General features: G+C 38.8%; 1 protein-coding gene across 1 annotated transcript in view; it reads left to right on the forward strand.

Moving 5' to 3' along the window:
• tlcd3a (TLC domain containing 3A) overlaps positions 1–18,011 on the forward strand; it is a 30,619-nt gene extending 12,608 nt beyond the window's left edge. Inside the window, exons 2-5 of the mRNA XM_079608325.1 lie at positions 6,481–6,567; positions 9,971–10,190; positions 11,364–11,459; positions 13,292–18,011. Of these exons, the coding sequence (XP_079464451.1) occupies positions 6,481–6,567; positions 9,971–10,190; positions 11,364–11,459; positions 13,292–13,612 (724 nt within the window). The 3' untranslated portion in view covers positions 13,613–18,011. The remainder of the gene's footprint in view (positions 1–6,480; positions 6,568–9,970; positions 10,191–11,363; positions 11,460–13,291) is intronic.
• Positions 18,012–18,137: the final 126 nt, after the last annotated feature.

The raw sequence follows: 18,137 nt of genomic DNA on the forward strand, positions 1-18,137 counted from the left end.
TGTTCACAGAGGGAAACAACTGGAATACAGCGCTGGTTTTACTCTCGAACGACACTCGACGACAGCGGTGGAATCCAAAGCCGTGGGCGAAGTAATGGGTGTTAATTATATGAAATAATCCCGAAAAAAAGCACAAACACGGCAGAGATGGCAAGTTCAGCAGCTGGAATTTGCTGAGGTGAAGTGACGGCTAACCGGCTAGCATTTACATCAGCGGGAATCCACCTGTCACTCAAAAGTGGACACACCCTTAATTTTGCAGAACTTTAAATATTAATCAACTAAACGGGTGAGTTATAAAAAAATGCACCCCCCTCACAGTTGTAATGAAGGGCAAAATTAGCTGTATAGACCAAAGCCACAGAGAGAACCAGGCTGTAAACATGTTTTTTTCTGCTGTAAAGTTGGGCATTTTAACATGGGGGAGATACAGATTTGACAGATCATCCAAGTGGATGCTGCACATTGGTGGTGGTTGAGGAGATTCCCCCTTCTATGTAAAGCGCTTTGAGTGCAGAGAAAAGCGCTATATAAATGTAATGATTATTATTATTATTATTTATGTATCAGTTCAAGCATATAATATATATATATATATATATATATATATATATATATTATATATGTATATATGTATATACACAGTGGGGAGAACAAGTATTTGATACACTGATACACCTCCTCTCCACTCTGACTTCAACCAACCGGAACTGGACAAATACTCTGATTCATTCTGAACTTCTGACCTGTAATGCTCCTGAATCATAATCGTCCACTGTTCACTCATTGGCCAGAGGAGAACTGGCCCCCGACTGAGTCTGGGTTCTCCCAAGTTTTTTTTTCTCCATTCTGTCAACTGATGGAGTTTTGGTTCCTTGCCGCTGTTGCCTTACCTTTTGGCTTGCTTAGTTGGGGACATTTAATATTCAACAATATTATAGATCTGCCTTAAAGGTGGATGATGATGAAATGTTTTTTTGTATTTTTTTCATGTTATCACTGTGAAGCTGCTTTGATGCAATCTGTATTGTAAAAAGCGCTATATAAATAAAGGTGACTTGACTTGACACTGCTGATTTTGTGCTGGACTGGCTAGGCCACTCCAGGACCTTTAGATGCTTCTTACGGAGCCACTCCTTAGTTGCCATGGCTGTGTGTTTCGGGTCGTTGTCATGCTGGAAGACCCAGCCACGACCCATCTTCAATGCTCATAATGAGGGAAGGAGGTTGTTGGCCAAGATCTCGCGATACATGGCCCCATCCATCCTCCCCTCAATACGGTGCCGTCGTCCTGTCCCCCTTGCAGAAAAGCATCCCCAAAGAATGATGTTTCCACCTCCATGCTTCACGGTTGGGATGGTGTTCTTGGGGTTTTACTCATCCTTCTTCTTCCTCCAAACACGGCGAGTGGAGTTTAGACCAAAAAGCTCTATTTTTGTCTCATCAGACCACATGACCTGCTCCCATTCCTTCTCTGGATCATCCAGATGGTCATTGGCAAACTTCAGACGGGCCTGGACATTCTCTGGCTTGAGCAGAGGGACCTTGCGTGCGCTGCAGGATTTTAATCCATGACGGCGTAGTGTGTTACTAATGGTTTTCTTTGAGACTGTGGTCCCAGCTCTCTTCAGGTCATTGACCAGGTCCTGCCATGTAGTTCTGGGCTGATCCCTCACCTTCCCCATGATCATTAATGCCCCACGAGGTGAGATCTTACATGGTGCCCCAGACCGAGGTAGATTGACCATGACGGTCAATCTACTTGAACTTCTTCCATTTTTGAATAATTGCGCCAACAGTTGTATTGGCGCAATTTAATAGTTCCAAAGAAGGTATTTAATAGTTCCAAAGAAGGTATTTAATAGTTCCAAAGAAGGATGGGGTGTTAAATCCCATTTTGAATCTGCATCTTTTGAATCTGCATCATCTGAACCAGTCTTTGAGACAGATCGTATCACAGATCACGTCCGAGAACTAGTTTGTCACGATCAGGGCAGGACTTAGGGGGCTGGGGGCCGGTGGGCTTGATGTTATGTTTATATGGCAGCCAAAGCCGCTTACCACATTCCTTTGGGTGGAATATTTTTACGTAAAGACCCTTTGGTAATACGTTTCCTCCATGACACATTGAGGCCTAGGCCTGCAGTACGCACTAGGGTATTGGCTTGGGATCTAGCCGTGGTGCTCCAAGGCCTGTCCCTGGCTCTCTACAAGCCTATTAAAGAGGTTCAAGTTAGGTTTCTGAATCTTGAAGAGTTGTTCCTCTTTGCAATTACGTCTCTTAAAAGAATATGTGATCTGCAAGCTCTGTCGGTTACCCCTTTGTGCTTGGAATTTGCACCTGGCATGATGAAGGCTTTTCTTCACCCTAGGCCAGGTTATATCCCTGAGGTCCCTACTAATGTAGGTAGATCTATTGTGCTGCAGGGCTTCTGTTGTCCTCCCTTCCGGGATCCAGACCAGAAAAAGAGTAATATACTTTGTCCAGTTCAGGCATTAGATACTTACGTCCACAGAGCTGCCCTGTGGTGTAAATCTGAACAACTGTGTCACCTGTTTTGGGTCTCCTAGCAAGGGGTCCCCAGCATCTAAGCAGAGGGTGAGCAAGTGGATAGTTGAGGCTATCTCTTCTTGCATATGAATTGGCCGGACTACCTTCTCCTATACGAGCCCCACTCGACTTGGAGTATGGCTGTCTCTAAGGCTTTTCTGTCTGGAGTTTCACTTCAAGATGTTTGTGATGCGGCAGGCTGGTTCTCACCACACATATTTGTGAGGTTTTACAACCTGCACTTGAGCTTTACACAAATGGCCCTGGTGCTTTCATCTCATCTCTTCAAACGATTTCACACTAGACAGACACTTGTCATTATGGCGTAGTGGGTATAAATGTTCCCACAGCATCAATTGATGCAGCGCGAGTTTCCTTGAAAGGAAACGCTTCGGTTACGACTAGGGGTGCGAGTAATAACGATAACGATTATTAGACGATATTTTACTGAGTGTGTTTATTGTGTGGCAGCTTTAGGACTGTCGTGGACAGCCGACTCTTAAAAGTTTTTGATATTCTTGGTGGTCAGTTCACAGCACACAGCAATATGTTTCAATAGATTTTTATCATATATGGGCATTTTTACCTTTTATAAAGCCAATTTTTAAACCTAATTATATGCATGCATCATCTTTTGTGTCTATTTCATAAATTTAGTCAAATTCAATTATAAAAATAAGACACAATAGGGCTGTTGTTACCAATCAAATGAAATCAAAATTCATCTTTGCAATATTGATATTTAAATGTATTTAAAACAAGAAAAGATACTTTAAATGTGAAGTTGTAAAGCTGCTTTGAATCAATCTACATTGTTAATAAATGAAGATGACTTGACTTGACTTGACATACAGCTGATTAATTCAAGGAAAGAAGCATTTGACTATCTTAAGGCGGGTGTACACGGTGCGAGTCCGGATACTCGGGAGGTCGTGAGATATTGCACACGTTACGAGTCAGTTAAACTGATAATTGCGTCAAAGCAGCTGGTACACGGCACAACGGCACAACTGTCCTCCTGCTCAAATTTTATCCCGAGCCGGCGGCAATCACGTGAGCTTTCGCGCTAAACACAGAGACCGGAGCTTTCAATGTTGCAGGCAATAGCTTCAGATGTGAAAATGACAGAAATGTGTGTGAAATGATTTGTTGAAAAGCAGATAACAGTAGCTATTCCGTTCAACATAAAAACTTGAGAGAGAAAGAGAGAGAGTGTGTGTGACAGTGTATGCGCACGCTGTATGGTTGCTGCCACTGAGGTATAGCCCCATCGATCTAGCCTGTGACGTGGTTGTGTATGATTTTGGCAATAGGTGAAACGTGTTTAAATATGGTCGGGAGGTGCTCGTAACGTGCTCGGCTTGGCTCATAATTCCTCTCACACACTGCGAGCCGCGACCATGCGAGCATCACCGATTTCCACTCGATTTCTCCCGAGTGAAAAAATCATCTGCGAGCTCGTAAAAACAGCAAAAATCGCACTGAAAAAACCTTTAATCTATCCTAGTCAACTGATTCGTTCAAAAAGCTGATTCACTCAGTAAGGAAACACCGCCGTGTTTGGGTTTGTTTTGAACTATTTTCGTTGCCGAAATAGAGCAAAAACAGGCAATATGGTGTCTAAAATGTAAGTCACTTAATATTAACTTTTTGTTTATTAAACTTGTATAAAATCAATATCACATTTGTTATCATGCTGATATTTGAAGAAAAACTGCACTCTTGTGATATTTATTACTAAATGATATAAATGAAGATTTATAAATCGCACAGTAAAAGCGTGCACACTAAATGCGCACCCACACTAGTCTAATCTACAAGACTACATCACGTAGACGTAGAGTATGCATGCACTCTCTGGGTGTGTGTGAGGAATAGGCTATACATGATAATGTCAAATTGCACATCGTTAAAACAACAATTATGATATTATCACAGACGATATATATCGCTCACCCCTAGTTACGACTGTAACCTTGGTTCCCTGAAGAAGGAATGAGACGCTCCGTCGCCCTACCATACCTCCTGCGTGCCTGTCAGTGAGTTACTTCAGCCTATTAGAAGCTAGCGTTGCAATGTTTGGGCATGCTTTATAGTTTCCTGGTTCATGATGTCACCCACCTCTGATGTCCCGTCACACCATTGTACTGATTCCATACGTGCTTCACGACACAGTCACGCAGAGCGTTCCCACAGCGTTAGCCAACCCAGCGTCTCGTTCCCTCTTCAGAGAATAAAGGTTACAGTCGTAACCGAGGCGATTTCCAACCACAGTTGGGATAAAACTAGTTCCATTTTAAGTGAATGGTAATGCAAACGGATCACTATATAGGAGATCTATTTAGGTATTTTAGATCTCCTTCTTCCTACCTCTGGATAGTGACTGCTAAAATAACGCCAAATAAAAAAACTAATAAAAATGACAAAAACACACAATTTCTAACACTTTAATTAAAACGGTTTGTAATTGTAATTAAAACCGGATTGAGCACTGTTGTTTACTACTTTTTTTTTTAATCTATGTTTGATATTTGGAGATAAGAAAGTATGTCATGCAAGCCACCCCCAAAGCTACAGAAGCATTTGCTTCTCCTCTCTTTTTCTTTCTTTCCGAGCTTGTTGTAAGAGAAAAACTGAGAGAGAGGGGGATACAAAGAGTGGATTGTGTAAAATAGGTCTTGTGACTGTATTCAGGCAGCAAGGCTCCAAGGATACAGTGATGTGGGGAGCAGAGCTCTGTGCGTGTGTGTTTGTGGAGGGAAGCGCTTATCCAGTGGCCAACTCAGGCGTAAGCTGTCAGGCCAAGGTCACGTGACCGTCGTTGTCATGACGAGCAAGCGTCATCTCATGTACAATGCTCAGCCGTGCAGCTCAGCAGGCAGTCAGAGGCTTAGACTGAGCTCTAAAATGAACTTGCACTTCATTTCATTATTTTTCACTGCCCTAATGTGACATATTGTGCTTTATAAAGGCTGCTATATGCCGCACAAAAAATATCTTTGGGTAGTTGACAAATAATTAGCCAATTCGTTTTTTTCAACATTATTATATTATGTTATATTATAGCGGTAATACTACTACAGACAATATAATTTGAATGTGTAGGCTATTTTTTTTTCCATTTCCATTTGTAATCTGGGGATGGATATAAGCATCAGTAGTCAAAAAGAAAATTTTTACTCTTGCCATTTTTTTCTACAACAATACACTATGAGACTAGAATAAAACCCTTTTAGGTGGGTCTTTAAAACTGTTTTTCCATAATATTGAATATATGTATATATTTTTAACGGTTTGACAAGTTTTTACCCAACGTTAGCAGGTTGGCGAGGTACAGCAGAAACACTATCTTTCCCACCCACAAACAGTATAGCTTTATCTCCATTTAGGGTTTGATGGTGGTGGATGACTTTCAGGCCTGGCTAACTCTAACATTTAACCTCATTAACACGGAAGCTTATCAGAGCATTGTCATTTAACTCGGGCATGGACACCAAGTCACGACTGAACATGTCCTTATGAGCAGTTGACGACAGATCATTCATGTCGATTTTTGAAATAAAGACTCACTCGAGTCAGAATATTCTGGCCACACTTCAATATAATTAATGTACTGGGGCTTTCAATCTAAAAAATGACCACAAAAAAAAACAAGCATCATAAAAGTGATCCATAGTGGTCAGTTATTCACTGAAAATCTTGACATCCACTAGCTCTCCTTGATGTGCCATTTAGTTAGTCAAATAACAAACTTTTAAGTTATTCAATTATCACTGGTACATGCTTCAAATTATCCATATACATCATAGTGATTTTTTTTTTACATTTCATAAAAACTTAAGTATTTTTTATGTTGTTTATAGCCTCTAGGGTAGAAATATCTAAATATGAGGTAACCTGCATGAATTTTTTTTCTCTTCCTCTCGTAGGCTGGTGTCATCCATTCACGCTGTTATGGCCACCGCAGCTGGAATCATCGTGGTGTCCTCGTGCAAAGGCAATGTGATTATGGACCGGTAAGTGGACCAATCCTGTTCCACACCTTTCACAGTGCACCAATAATAAGCTTTTCTGCTGCAAAGGATTATATTGTCCTGCATCTTTGTGTTAAGGTAATGATAAAGCAGTTCTAGATGCTGATTGGTCAATACAGTGTACATTTGTGCTGCTGTAAACACATCTAAATACAGTGCCTATAATAGAAATAAGGCGCTTGCCAAATCGTATTACTCATTTCAGTAACCAATTACAATTAAATTCTACTCTAACGTTTAAATGATTAGGGTCAGTAAGAAAATCACCAAATCAGCATATTAGAATGATTTCTGAACGATCATGTGACTGAAGACTAAAGTAATGGCTGCTGAAAAATCAGTTTTACCATCAAAAGAAACCATTACATTTTGAAATAAATTAAAATGGAAAAGAGTTATCTTAAATTGTAATAATATTTCACAATATTACTAATATTACTGTTTTTACTGTATTTTTTGCTCAAATAAATGCAGCTTTGGTGAGCATTTACACTCGTTTCAAAAACATTAAAAACATCTTACCAACCCCAAACTTTTCAATGGTAGTGTATATTCTGTTATGATAATACACAAATAAATGACAAAATATCTAAAATCCTCTTTCTGTAAAGCATCACTACACTACATCAACAGTTTGATGTTCAAAATTGGTGTGATGTTGCTTTAAGAAGGCGGCCCATTAGACCCTACCTGCCCATGCCTTTGTTCACCTCAGTGGCCAGTCACAATAGCCTCAGGGCAACAGTGCTTACCTCTATTCCCATGCCACATCTGCTGACCCTTTTGGCTCCGCCCCTACCCCAAGGACACAGGGAGGAGGAGATTAGGTACATAGAGTCCCAGGGCAACAGCTGTCACCTTCCCATGTGCCCTTCCTCCCTCTGCCCTTCCCCGGCACTAGACTGACACCTGCAATTTCAGCCTCTGCCACCTGTTCATGTGTGCTGGGTGAAATGTGTGCGTGTGTTTGTGGCATAACAGTGTAATCCACGGAAGGCACTTGCCAGGCAAGCCTAGAGAAAACTCCCAACCACCCTGCTAATCCCCCAAAGGCTTAATACTTGGCTCGAGCACATGCACAGCCATGATTCTCTGTGACAAGGAGCATCCAGTGATACTGTGAGTGTTAAAGGAATAGTTCACTCAAAAATGGAAATTCTGTCATCATTTACTCGTGTTGTAGAAATATTTCAGATATTTCACAGGATGTGTAAGCTGCTGTTTTCCATCTTAGCGGATGGGGACCAGAGGAGGCTGTGGTTACCTTTCACTTTGATTGTATAGAAAGGAACAGCTTGAACATTCTGCTAGATAACTCTTTTTGTTTTCCACCCAAGAAAGAACGTCATATAACAAAAAAACTAAACAAAACAACACATGAGAACACATGTTTTTTAAACTTTGTCTGTTATGCTCACTATGGCTGATCAAAAATACAGTAAAACAGCAATTTTGTGAAATGTTATCACAATAACTTCCAAAATTCCAGTGATGACAAAGCTAAATTACTCCAGTTTCAGTGTCACATGATCCTTCAGAAATAATTCTATTATGCTGATTTGGTGATCAAGAAACATTTCTGATTAATATTAATGTTGAAGACAGCTGTGCCGCTTAATATTTTTATTGAAACTATAAACATTTGCAGGTTTCTTTGGCAAATAGAAAGTTCAAATCAACAGCATTTATTTAATGCATTCTTGTTGAATAAAAGTATTATGGTGGAAGAGGTGTTAGTGTGGCCAGCAGGGGGCGCTCACCCTGTGGTCTGTGCGGGTCCTAATGCCCCAGTGTAGTTACGGGGACACTATACTGACAAAGAGCGCCGTCCTTCGGATGAGATGTTAAACCGAGGTCCTGACTCTCTGTGGTCACTAAAAATCCCAGGATGTCTTTCGAAAGAGTAGGGGTGTAACCCCGGCATCCTGGCCAAATTTGCCCAGTGGCCTCTGTCCATCATGGCCTCCTAATCATCCTCCTATATATACTAATTGGCTTCATCACTCTGTCTCCTCTCCACCAGTAAGCTGGTGTGTGGTGGGCGTTCTGGCGCAATATGGCTGCCGTCGCATCATCCAAGTGGATGCTGCACATTGGTGGTGGTTGAGGAGATTCCCCCTTCTATGTAAAGTGCTTTGAGTGTCCAGAAAAGCGCTATATAAATGTGATGAATTATTATTATTATTATTATTAATTTATTAAAAAAAAAATCGTACCGACCCCAAACTTTTGAAGTCAAGTCATCTTCATTTATATATAGCGCTTTTAACAATGTAGATTGTTTCAAAGTGGCTTTACAGTGATAAACGGATCATTAAAAGCTACAGTCCGTAGCTTTTCCTCTTTGTAGCCATCTGTTAATATGAAAGATAAATAAAGTTCTTGAGAATTGTGAATCTTATATTTACCATATAATTGATGCATATCTCGTCCCAGGTCAGTGTAGCTTTAAGCTCTGTGGTAATTAAAGAATTCACCACTAATCACATGTGCAAAGTCTTTGGATCACAGTGATTTTGCTATAGGTTATCCAATATAAACACACACACACGTTTACTTGGATATCAAAAATGAGTCCACATCTTAGACTGCTGTTGTTTTCATATAAAGGTAACAATTAAAGATGACTAAGTCTTACCCTGCCCGACAGCCCCATAACACATAGTAAATGTATAATGTGAAATCCAATTTGGACAATATCTGTAGCCTATTTAAAATTACAACTAGCTAATGTTTCGGACAACTTGGATCATGTACATTTCCCGGATCAGCTCGCTCTGTGTCCTCCTCTAGTTTCCATATGTGTTTTGTCCATATAAATGGGGTTTTCACTACTGTAAATAAATGTTACTGGCTGATGGTTTCCCGGGCACAGCGCGCAGATGCGACTAATCGATAATCAAATTAGTTGTCAATTATTTTCATTATCGATAATAATTGTTTTTATTGAATAGTTGTTGCAGCCCTAGACTTCTGTGTCACATAATCCTTCAGAAATCATTTTAATAAGCTGATTTGATGCTTAAGAAACATTTCTTCTTATCAATGTTGAAAACAGTTGTGCTGCTTAATATTTTTGTGAATACAGTGATACATTTTTTTCAGGATTCTTTTATGAATAAAAAGTTCAAAAGAATAGCATTTATTTGAAATAGGAAATATTTTGTATTAATAATGTCTTTACTGTCTCTTTTGATCAATTTAATGTAAAGTATTAATTTCTTTTCAAAAAAAGTTCTTACTGAACCCAGACTTAAAAAAAATAACTCCTAGAATACTTAAAAAAAGGTGTTTTTTAGAAGATGAGACTAAGCATATTTGTATGTTTGTTTGAAATCACTCCACACATGATTTGTTCACCTATTCTGTTCATTTTCTATTCCAGACACTGGCTGACCACCTATTTTGTCATTTGGTATGGCGTTCCCTACATGTCATATGACATCTTCGCCATGTACCTCAGCCATTACTATCGCTTCCGGGTCAAAGGCCACAAGGACTATAAAAGCCACTCTCTACGAACCGTCAACTCATTTGTGAGGAAAGAGTTCCTGCTGGTCCTCCATCACATTGCACTACTCTCCATTCTACTGCCTGTGACTCTGGTGAGAGAGGACAGAAATACAGGGATAGAGACTCGGATGAGTGATATGACAACCAATAATATGACGGGAGAGAGTAATGGGTCTTCTCAAATAACTACCTCCACCTATAGCCATGACCAAATGGGAGGGAATGTAAAAAGGGGAATGCAGTGCTTTTGTGTCCGTTAAGTACCTGATTCTATGAGAAACAATTACCTTAATAGCAGCTGTTACACTGCCAGAGTACATGCAGTGGGACAGACACACACACACACACACACACACACACACACACACTGGTGGAAACCTGGTCTTTTGTTTGGTGTCTCTGGGCTGTCAGTGGTGATATGAGATCACTTTACCCACGCTTCCATTATTCACACACAGCTGCTACTCCGATACCACCTGACAAACACGTTGCTTTGTGTTCCACAAAATGTCCCACGAGTCACAAACGTGGACAAACAGATTTTGACATGCATGGTAATAACACAAACAAGGACAAGACCCAGACCACCACAACAAAACATCTGTAGTTTAAGATTGTGCTTCAGGTTAGCGGGAAGGGTTCAGGTGGCTGTTCTAACTCTGGTCATTCTTATCTTGTTACATTTATACACGCATTACACACGTTTGATCCACCATATCCAGTATTGTATATCATAACACATACATATGATGTGGACCATTTGCAAAACTAGCTGTAGAGTAATTTCTAGACATTATATGCATCTGTGTAAATGCCATTCTCTCCATTTTGTCTAGTGTTATCTTTGTTTTTGCTCATGAGGGTCAGTTTCACTTTGTTTGTCTTTTAATTTAGTATTGCCTATATAACTTTATTGTAGGTTGATTTGAACAGTTACTTTTGCTTATGATCTCTAGAACAACACTGACAGGGAGGTGTGAGCTGTGATGTAGAGCCTGATTTGTCACTAGGGCTGTACATATTTTCTCTGACAGTGGTTTATTTCGATTATGATTCTTTATTTATGGTGTAATGATTTGATAATAGTTTGAGCAAAAGAGACTTCTTTCAAAAACATTTTTAAAGATCTTACTTGACCCCACATTTTGAATGGTAGTGTGTAGGCATAACATTTTCATTATCAGATTGATGCATAACATTTTATTTACACCCTTATTGTTCATGTTTGTGCTGACTGTGGTTTTTGGTCTCTTTGTGTACATCAGTTCTTCAGGAAGGACCAGGGTGATTTCTTCATTGGCTGTCTCTTCCTCACAGAGCTCAGCACTCCTTTTGTTTCAGTGGGCAAAATCCTCATTCAGGTAACACATGCACACACTCTCACAAACTGATTGTGTGTTTTACTCAGCTGTCCTTCACAGTGCTGCACAGGAGCTACCAGTCAACACTTTACCCGTTTACTTTTAGTCAAGATAAATGGTTAAATACAGAGATGGAGGTCTGTCTGTGCAACAAACAACCAAAGCATATAATAAGAATTAATAATTTGCCAGGATCAATCAATCAATCAATCAATAAATCAATCAATCAATCAATCTGCAAAGTAAAAATATTTAAAATTAACTGACGTAAAAATTGTGATTAAAAAGACTAAGCAAATGTTTTTTTGAAAGAATTATCTTGTTCACTAAGGCTGTGTTTATTTGTTAAAAAAAGTAATGTTGTGAAATACTATTTTGATTTCAAATACTTTCTTTTTGAAATATATGTTAAAATGTAATTTATTCAGCATTTATGTGAGCATCCATTACTCCAGTCTTCAGTCACATGATCTTTCAGAAATAAATTTAATATGCTGATTTGGTGCCCAAGAAACATTTCTTATTATCAATGCTGAAAACAGTTGTGCTGGTTAATATGTTTGTGGAAACTGGATACTTTGATGAAGAGAATGTTCAAAAGAACAGCATTTAATTGAAATATAAATATTTTGTTACACTATAAATATCTTTACTGTCACTTTTGATTTAATGCAGCCTTGCTGAATAAAATTATTCATTTCTTAAAAAAGAAAACATGCAGCCATAATGGTGGTGTATGATAGGGAAATAAAAATTGACTATATTACAGCATTTCCCTGCTAGATGAAGCATTCCGTCTCTCTACTCTGTATTTTTCAATAACTGCTGATTCTTGGTCTTTGCTTGTTTGGAGAGATTAGGTGAAATTGCTTTCAGACATGCACCATTTATATGCCTCCACATGCCTCCTTTTGGTAGTCATGAGTATTACATTTCAAAGCAGTCCCAGCGTCTTTGCAGTGACATTTATTATTATTTTTGCCAGACGATTGACTAAGTCTGGTCCACTTTGCAGATTTTTCTGAAGTACTGTTGAACAGGATGATACTGACATGTGAAAGAAGATATTTTAAAGAATGTTTGTAACCAAACAGTTTTGGTGCCCATTGACTTCTCTTAGATGGACAACAAACCCCAAAAACAACAACAATGAAATCTGATGAAACTCTGATGAAATAAATGAAATCTGAGAGATTTCTGTCCCTCCATTAAAACTTAGAGGATCCATAAACGTCATAAAGGCATCCGAAAACTAATCCATATTAATAATCGAGCAGTTAAATACAAGTCTTGTAAAGAGATATGATCACTTTATATGATGAACAGATTTAATTTAGGCTTTTATTTATATATAAACAATGATTGACACACATACATAGAGAAACATCACACATGGTAAACACAGAAGCTCAATGTGCGTGTGAGATCCAATGAGGTTCTAGCGTGTGATTCCCATACGAGTCTCTGTGTTTACCATAAGTGGTGCGCATTATGTATGTGTTTATATGTGAATAAAAGCCTAAATAAAGCTGTTCATCATATAAAGCGATTGTATCTCTTCACAAGACTTGGATTAAACCGCATGATTCATATGGATTTATTTACAATTGACTTCTAAGATTTGGTTACCTGGACTTTCAATGGAAGGACAGAAACCACTGAGGTTTATTAAATAAAATCTTGATTTGTTTTTTAAAGATTAAAGTCTAAGGTTTAGAATGACATGAGGGTGATTAAATGATGTCAGGATTTTTTTATGAATTATGGGTGAATTATGCCCACATCTTCTAATCTTCCTCTCATTCTTCTCTGTTGACTGTCTCTTCCTGTAGCTGGGTTTGCAGGAATGCTGGCTGCACAAGATTAATGGCGGCATGGTGTTGCTGAGTTTCTTCTTGTTCCGCATCGCACTCTTCCCCTACATGTACTGGGCCTACGGCTCCCACTACGGCATCCCCCTCTACAGTGTTCCCTTCCATCTGCCGCTCTCCGCCAACCTCGGCAACCTCTGCATCCTGTCGCCGCAGGTCTACTGGTTCGTCCTTCTCTGTCGTAAAGGCTTCCGACTCTACAAGCGTCAGCGGGATGCTCAGAACCAGGTCTCTCCGCTGTCCTCGCCCGAGCCGCTCTCAGATATCTCCAAGGCTGATTAGTGAAGGTCTTTATCTAAAACAAACAATCAACCAACGTCACAGCTCAAGGCTACGGCACTGCATCTACTACTGTTACAGTACAACCAAGACTTCATGTTAGACATACCCTTATTGCTTCTCTTCATTTTACTCTTCTCTGCTTTACTCCATTCCACGCACACACTCACATTTACATGTTTGACCGTTACAATGCCCACTCCACTGGATATACTGCACTGCAGTGACCTCCTGGGAACATCTTTTAGGTCAGTTATCGAGGGTCAAGACCCTCTCTTCCTTCTCTGATTGGAGTATTTGTTACAGTTTGGACTGATGTCTTTAAATGTAATTGGAATTATATGTTACTTTATTGTTTTTTGTTTTTGCCCCTATATGAAAATTCTGCCCCTGTGTGCTTAGAGTACAAAAATACACTGGTTTAAATGAGATAAATTATTATGTGAGTGGCACAGCCATCAGTATAATAAATTCATCAGATTAGACCCACAGTATTTCAGGTCACATCCGAACAACTTTTCACATCACTTCCCACTCGGCGCAAAGCTCCGATCACATGGTAAGCATTTCCATGGCTGCAGTGCTGCTGTTCTTGTTTACAGCTCATTAGAGTTCTGTGAATGTGTTTGCACACACACACTGTCCTGCTGTGACTGTTTACACTCCTCTAACACACACCGCCCCACACACGCTCTGGAGGCTGCTAATGAATTCTGTTTCGCTTCTGCGGGCCTTTTGAGAATCCCTAGTCCTCCCATCCACATGGGGGCAGTAGAGAGGTGGTCTTTGTTTAAATCAGGGATGGGGAACTTCAGTCCTGGAGGGCAACTGTCTTGCAGAGTTAATCTCCAACCCTGATTTAAAAAAAAACTCGCTTGCCTGCAGCTTTTTTGTAATCTGTAAGACATTGATTAGCTTGCTTGGGGGTGTTTGATTAGGGCTGGAGATAAACTCAGCAGGACGATTGCCCTCCAGGAACACAGTTGCATATCCCTGGTTTAAATGAGATACACAGGACTCAAGTCTAGGGGGATGGGGTCTTTGCAGGGTACAAAGAGTGAGCACATAACGCTTGGCATATCTTTTAGGCCACATTATGCCCAAAGGCATCTCCAGGCAGTAGTCAAAGCAATAACACGGGGGCTTCAAAGCAAGGGATTGTGGGTAATTTGAACGCTCATGTGAACACATGGGCAAGAATAGAAAAGTTGCAAGCCACTTACTCTGAAAACTGATCTTTGTATATCCAAAGGGCACAATACTTGGTTCTTGCGGTCTCGTCTTGGGAAGGTGATGTTAATGATTTTCATGTGTGGGACAGTCATTGGTAATCTTTAAAATTCAAAATTTCAGTAGTTATTGTTTTTTTTTAGTTATGCTCAGCTCTTTGGAGGAATATTTTTTTTTGGCTATGAATCACTTTTTATGATTGCTATGTCTACTAAATAATTTCTAGAAAATTATATCCAGTAATCATGGAAAAAGTCAGAAATTTGCTGGTCAAAAGATGTGGGAACTCGTAATAGTGTCGTGTTTGTGAGTGTGAAGTGTGAAATGCTCTCGACTTGGGGCATGAATTTTCTATGAATCTTTCTATTAACTGAGCCTACAGTTTGAGTTGTAGATAAACAATTGTATTTATTTCTATATTTTTGAATAGTGCAGTATAAATGGGTGATTTTCTGTTGCTTAGGATCGTTTTTAGGGATAATCTGTGGCACATGAGAGCTTGTGTAAGTGTAGCAAGGAACTCAGAAGCCTTTGTTTCAGGGCTTTTAACATAACCTGCAGCGTCTTTCATTATACATTTAGTGAATGCTGGGTTGCGTATGAATGCAACTAACAGTTCTATTTTCCATTAAGCATTTTCAGAAGTGCAGAACTGTCAGATTAAAATGTTGCTCAGTACGTACCCGTGCACTCTTGTTTAGTGTTTCTAAGACAAACTGGACCTAAAGGTTGCCTTTAGCAAGTGTGTTTGTGCGCGAGAGACAGAAAGAAGACTTATATAACATTGTGTTTAAGCTTCCAGCTCATTCTTTAGGAGGTTGAACGGGGTCTTTGCTGGACTGAAAGAGAGAGAATGCATGTTTTGCTCTCCATTTCTAAAGCTTTAGTACTTTTCAAAACTAACTATGCAGTCTTTCAAGCTGCTGCTTCTTGTCTATGGCAACACTATGCTTTCTTTAGTTTTGCTTAGGTAGGATGCATCTGGCAGTTGAGTTGGCCATATTAATCATAATGCATGTTATGTTTCTGATATTTTCTTTATTTTTTTTTCAGTAGTATATCATGTCAATGCTTTTCTCAGTTGGAGTGTAGTCTGTTACAGTACGTTTTTCTAAAACCAACATTCATTTCTCCCATTTTCTCATTTTTCACCCTTTCATTTTCAGAATAGACTGTGTTTTATAAGACATACCAATAATGTAATATATATATACTATATGGCCGAAAGCATGTGGACACCCAACAAGCATTTAAAATCAAATCAATGGGCATTAATTAGGAGTTTGTCATTCCTTTGCTGCTATAACATCTTACATTCTTCCCAAACCGTCGAACAAAGTTGGATGCACACAATTATGTTAAATGTCATTGTATGGTGTAGATTTGTTTTAACTTGAATCAATGGGTCTATTCTTAATTATAAAAGGGATGTCCACAAACTTTTGGCTGTGTAGTGTAAAAGGAGTTTTGAAATGCATGGAACATTACCATAAAACACTACATGTACTGTCCAACAGGCTTATTTATGCCACACTTAACCTTTAAATCATAGTGCAGTGTATGATGCTGATAATCTTTTCTTAATTTTTTATTTTTATTTTTTAATAATAATACAATTCTAGTGTCTTCAAGGCCTCCTCTCTCAGCTCAGGGTTCGATAAAGACGTTATCATTTATCAATTATATTATTTAGAGATGAAAGATGAGACTGTGATTAAAAAGGATTTACATAAGACACATTTATAATTGAAAATATCTTTTCCAACACTTTTTGGGTTTGGTAGACCAAAGATTTTTAGGCACTTTTTATAGACAAAATGACATGTAGCTAAACTGTCTGAGACTCCACATCATTTCCTTTCTTTTGCTCAACATCCACAGAGGGTCAGATTTCTACAGGACTGGCTGATAGCTCAGGCAAAAAGATTGGAATTTCTCTTACTGGAATATTTGGCTAAGTTTATGTTGTTTTACTGTAAATTACAAACTAGGTGAATCTGATGAAAACATGTCCAGATCATATTCACCCCCAAAAGCAGTAAATAATCAATAAATAAAATTAAAATGAACATTAATCCCTTTTTCTTTCAGAAGTCCAGATAAAGATAGTATGAGAAATTATATAAAAAAGGCTTAATGGTCATGAAATGGACAAAAATTTTCTGAAATATATGATCCGGACATGCTTTAAACAGGTTTTGTAAGAAGGACAGAAGTTGAGAAAAAATAAGAGGTGTAGATGTTCAGGAATGTTATCAGCTGCTCTGATTTTTAATACATATCAAAACTAGACTGGACTTGCTGGTTTGATGGGTGCTTTGTTTGGAGCTTTATAGTTTCCTGTAAAAGGATGTCACAGTGGAATGGACGAAGGCAAATATATGCATACAAGTCTGAGGATAGAAAATTGAGCTATATTAAATATGATAATATCGATAAAAGTTTTGTTTTACCCCCAAATTATGTGTTGTCTGGAATATCGTAAAATACAGTGCCTTGTATTAAAGTTGTGTGTGATATTGACACAAGCTCAGTGCACAGCAGCCCTGGGCAGGTGGTGTTTTAGGTTGTGACTATCTCTTCTCACACTTTTGTTTTATGTTCATTAGTACATTACACAAAAATAAGAAAAATCTCAGCATCATCAGGCACAGTGTACTGTACACTTTAACCCTTTATGCTAATAGGTTTGATTTTGTTTTTTTGAATAAATTGTTAAAGCTAACTTTGTCCTTAAAATATGCTAAGTCTTAAAATTGTTTTAAGTGAGGTTCTGTTTGCTTGCCGTGTTGTCTTTATATTTGCACTCTTAGAGTTGATTTAAAGAATCTAAACTCTAAAAGTCTGTTACCCAGTTTTCTGAACTGCATCCATTCCTCATGAAACCGACATGATTAGACAATGTATTGGCACAATCTTAGGCTGGTTTAAATCCATGTTACACATCAACTCGGTTTTGATTTTTGCATGGGTTGCATCTCCAAACTCAATTCAGCATTATTAACTCTTGTTTAGAGGCCAGTGGGAAAGGAAACTTTTCAGAGAACTGGGAAGTAGCCAGAAAGCATGTTTGCATTATCTGTTTCCTGCTGAGGAAAACTCATTTCCTTGCTTTGTCAGCTTGACCTCAAAGCATGATTTCATTGTGGTTTCCTAATGCACAACCTTTAGCACTCCCTGCCTCTTATTTTTGATCACATTTTGATTTTCACACATATATTATATCAGATGTCATATAAATATTTAGTTTTGTTTGTTTGTAGGATGACATTTTAAGAACTCTCCTTTTAGAAAGGGG

The sequence above is a fragment of the Phoxinus phoxinus genome, assembly GCF_949152265.1.
Source record: "Phoxinus phoxinus genome assembly, chromosome: 3".
Classification (NCBI taxonomy): Eukaryota; Metazoa; Chordata; class Actinopteri; order Cypriniformes; family Leuciscidae; genus Phoxinus; species Phoxinus phoxinus.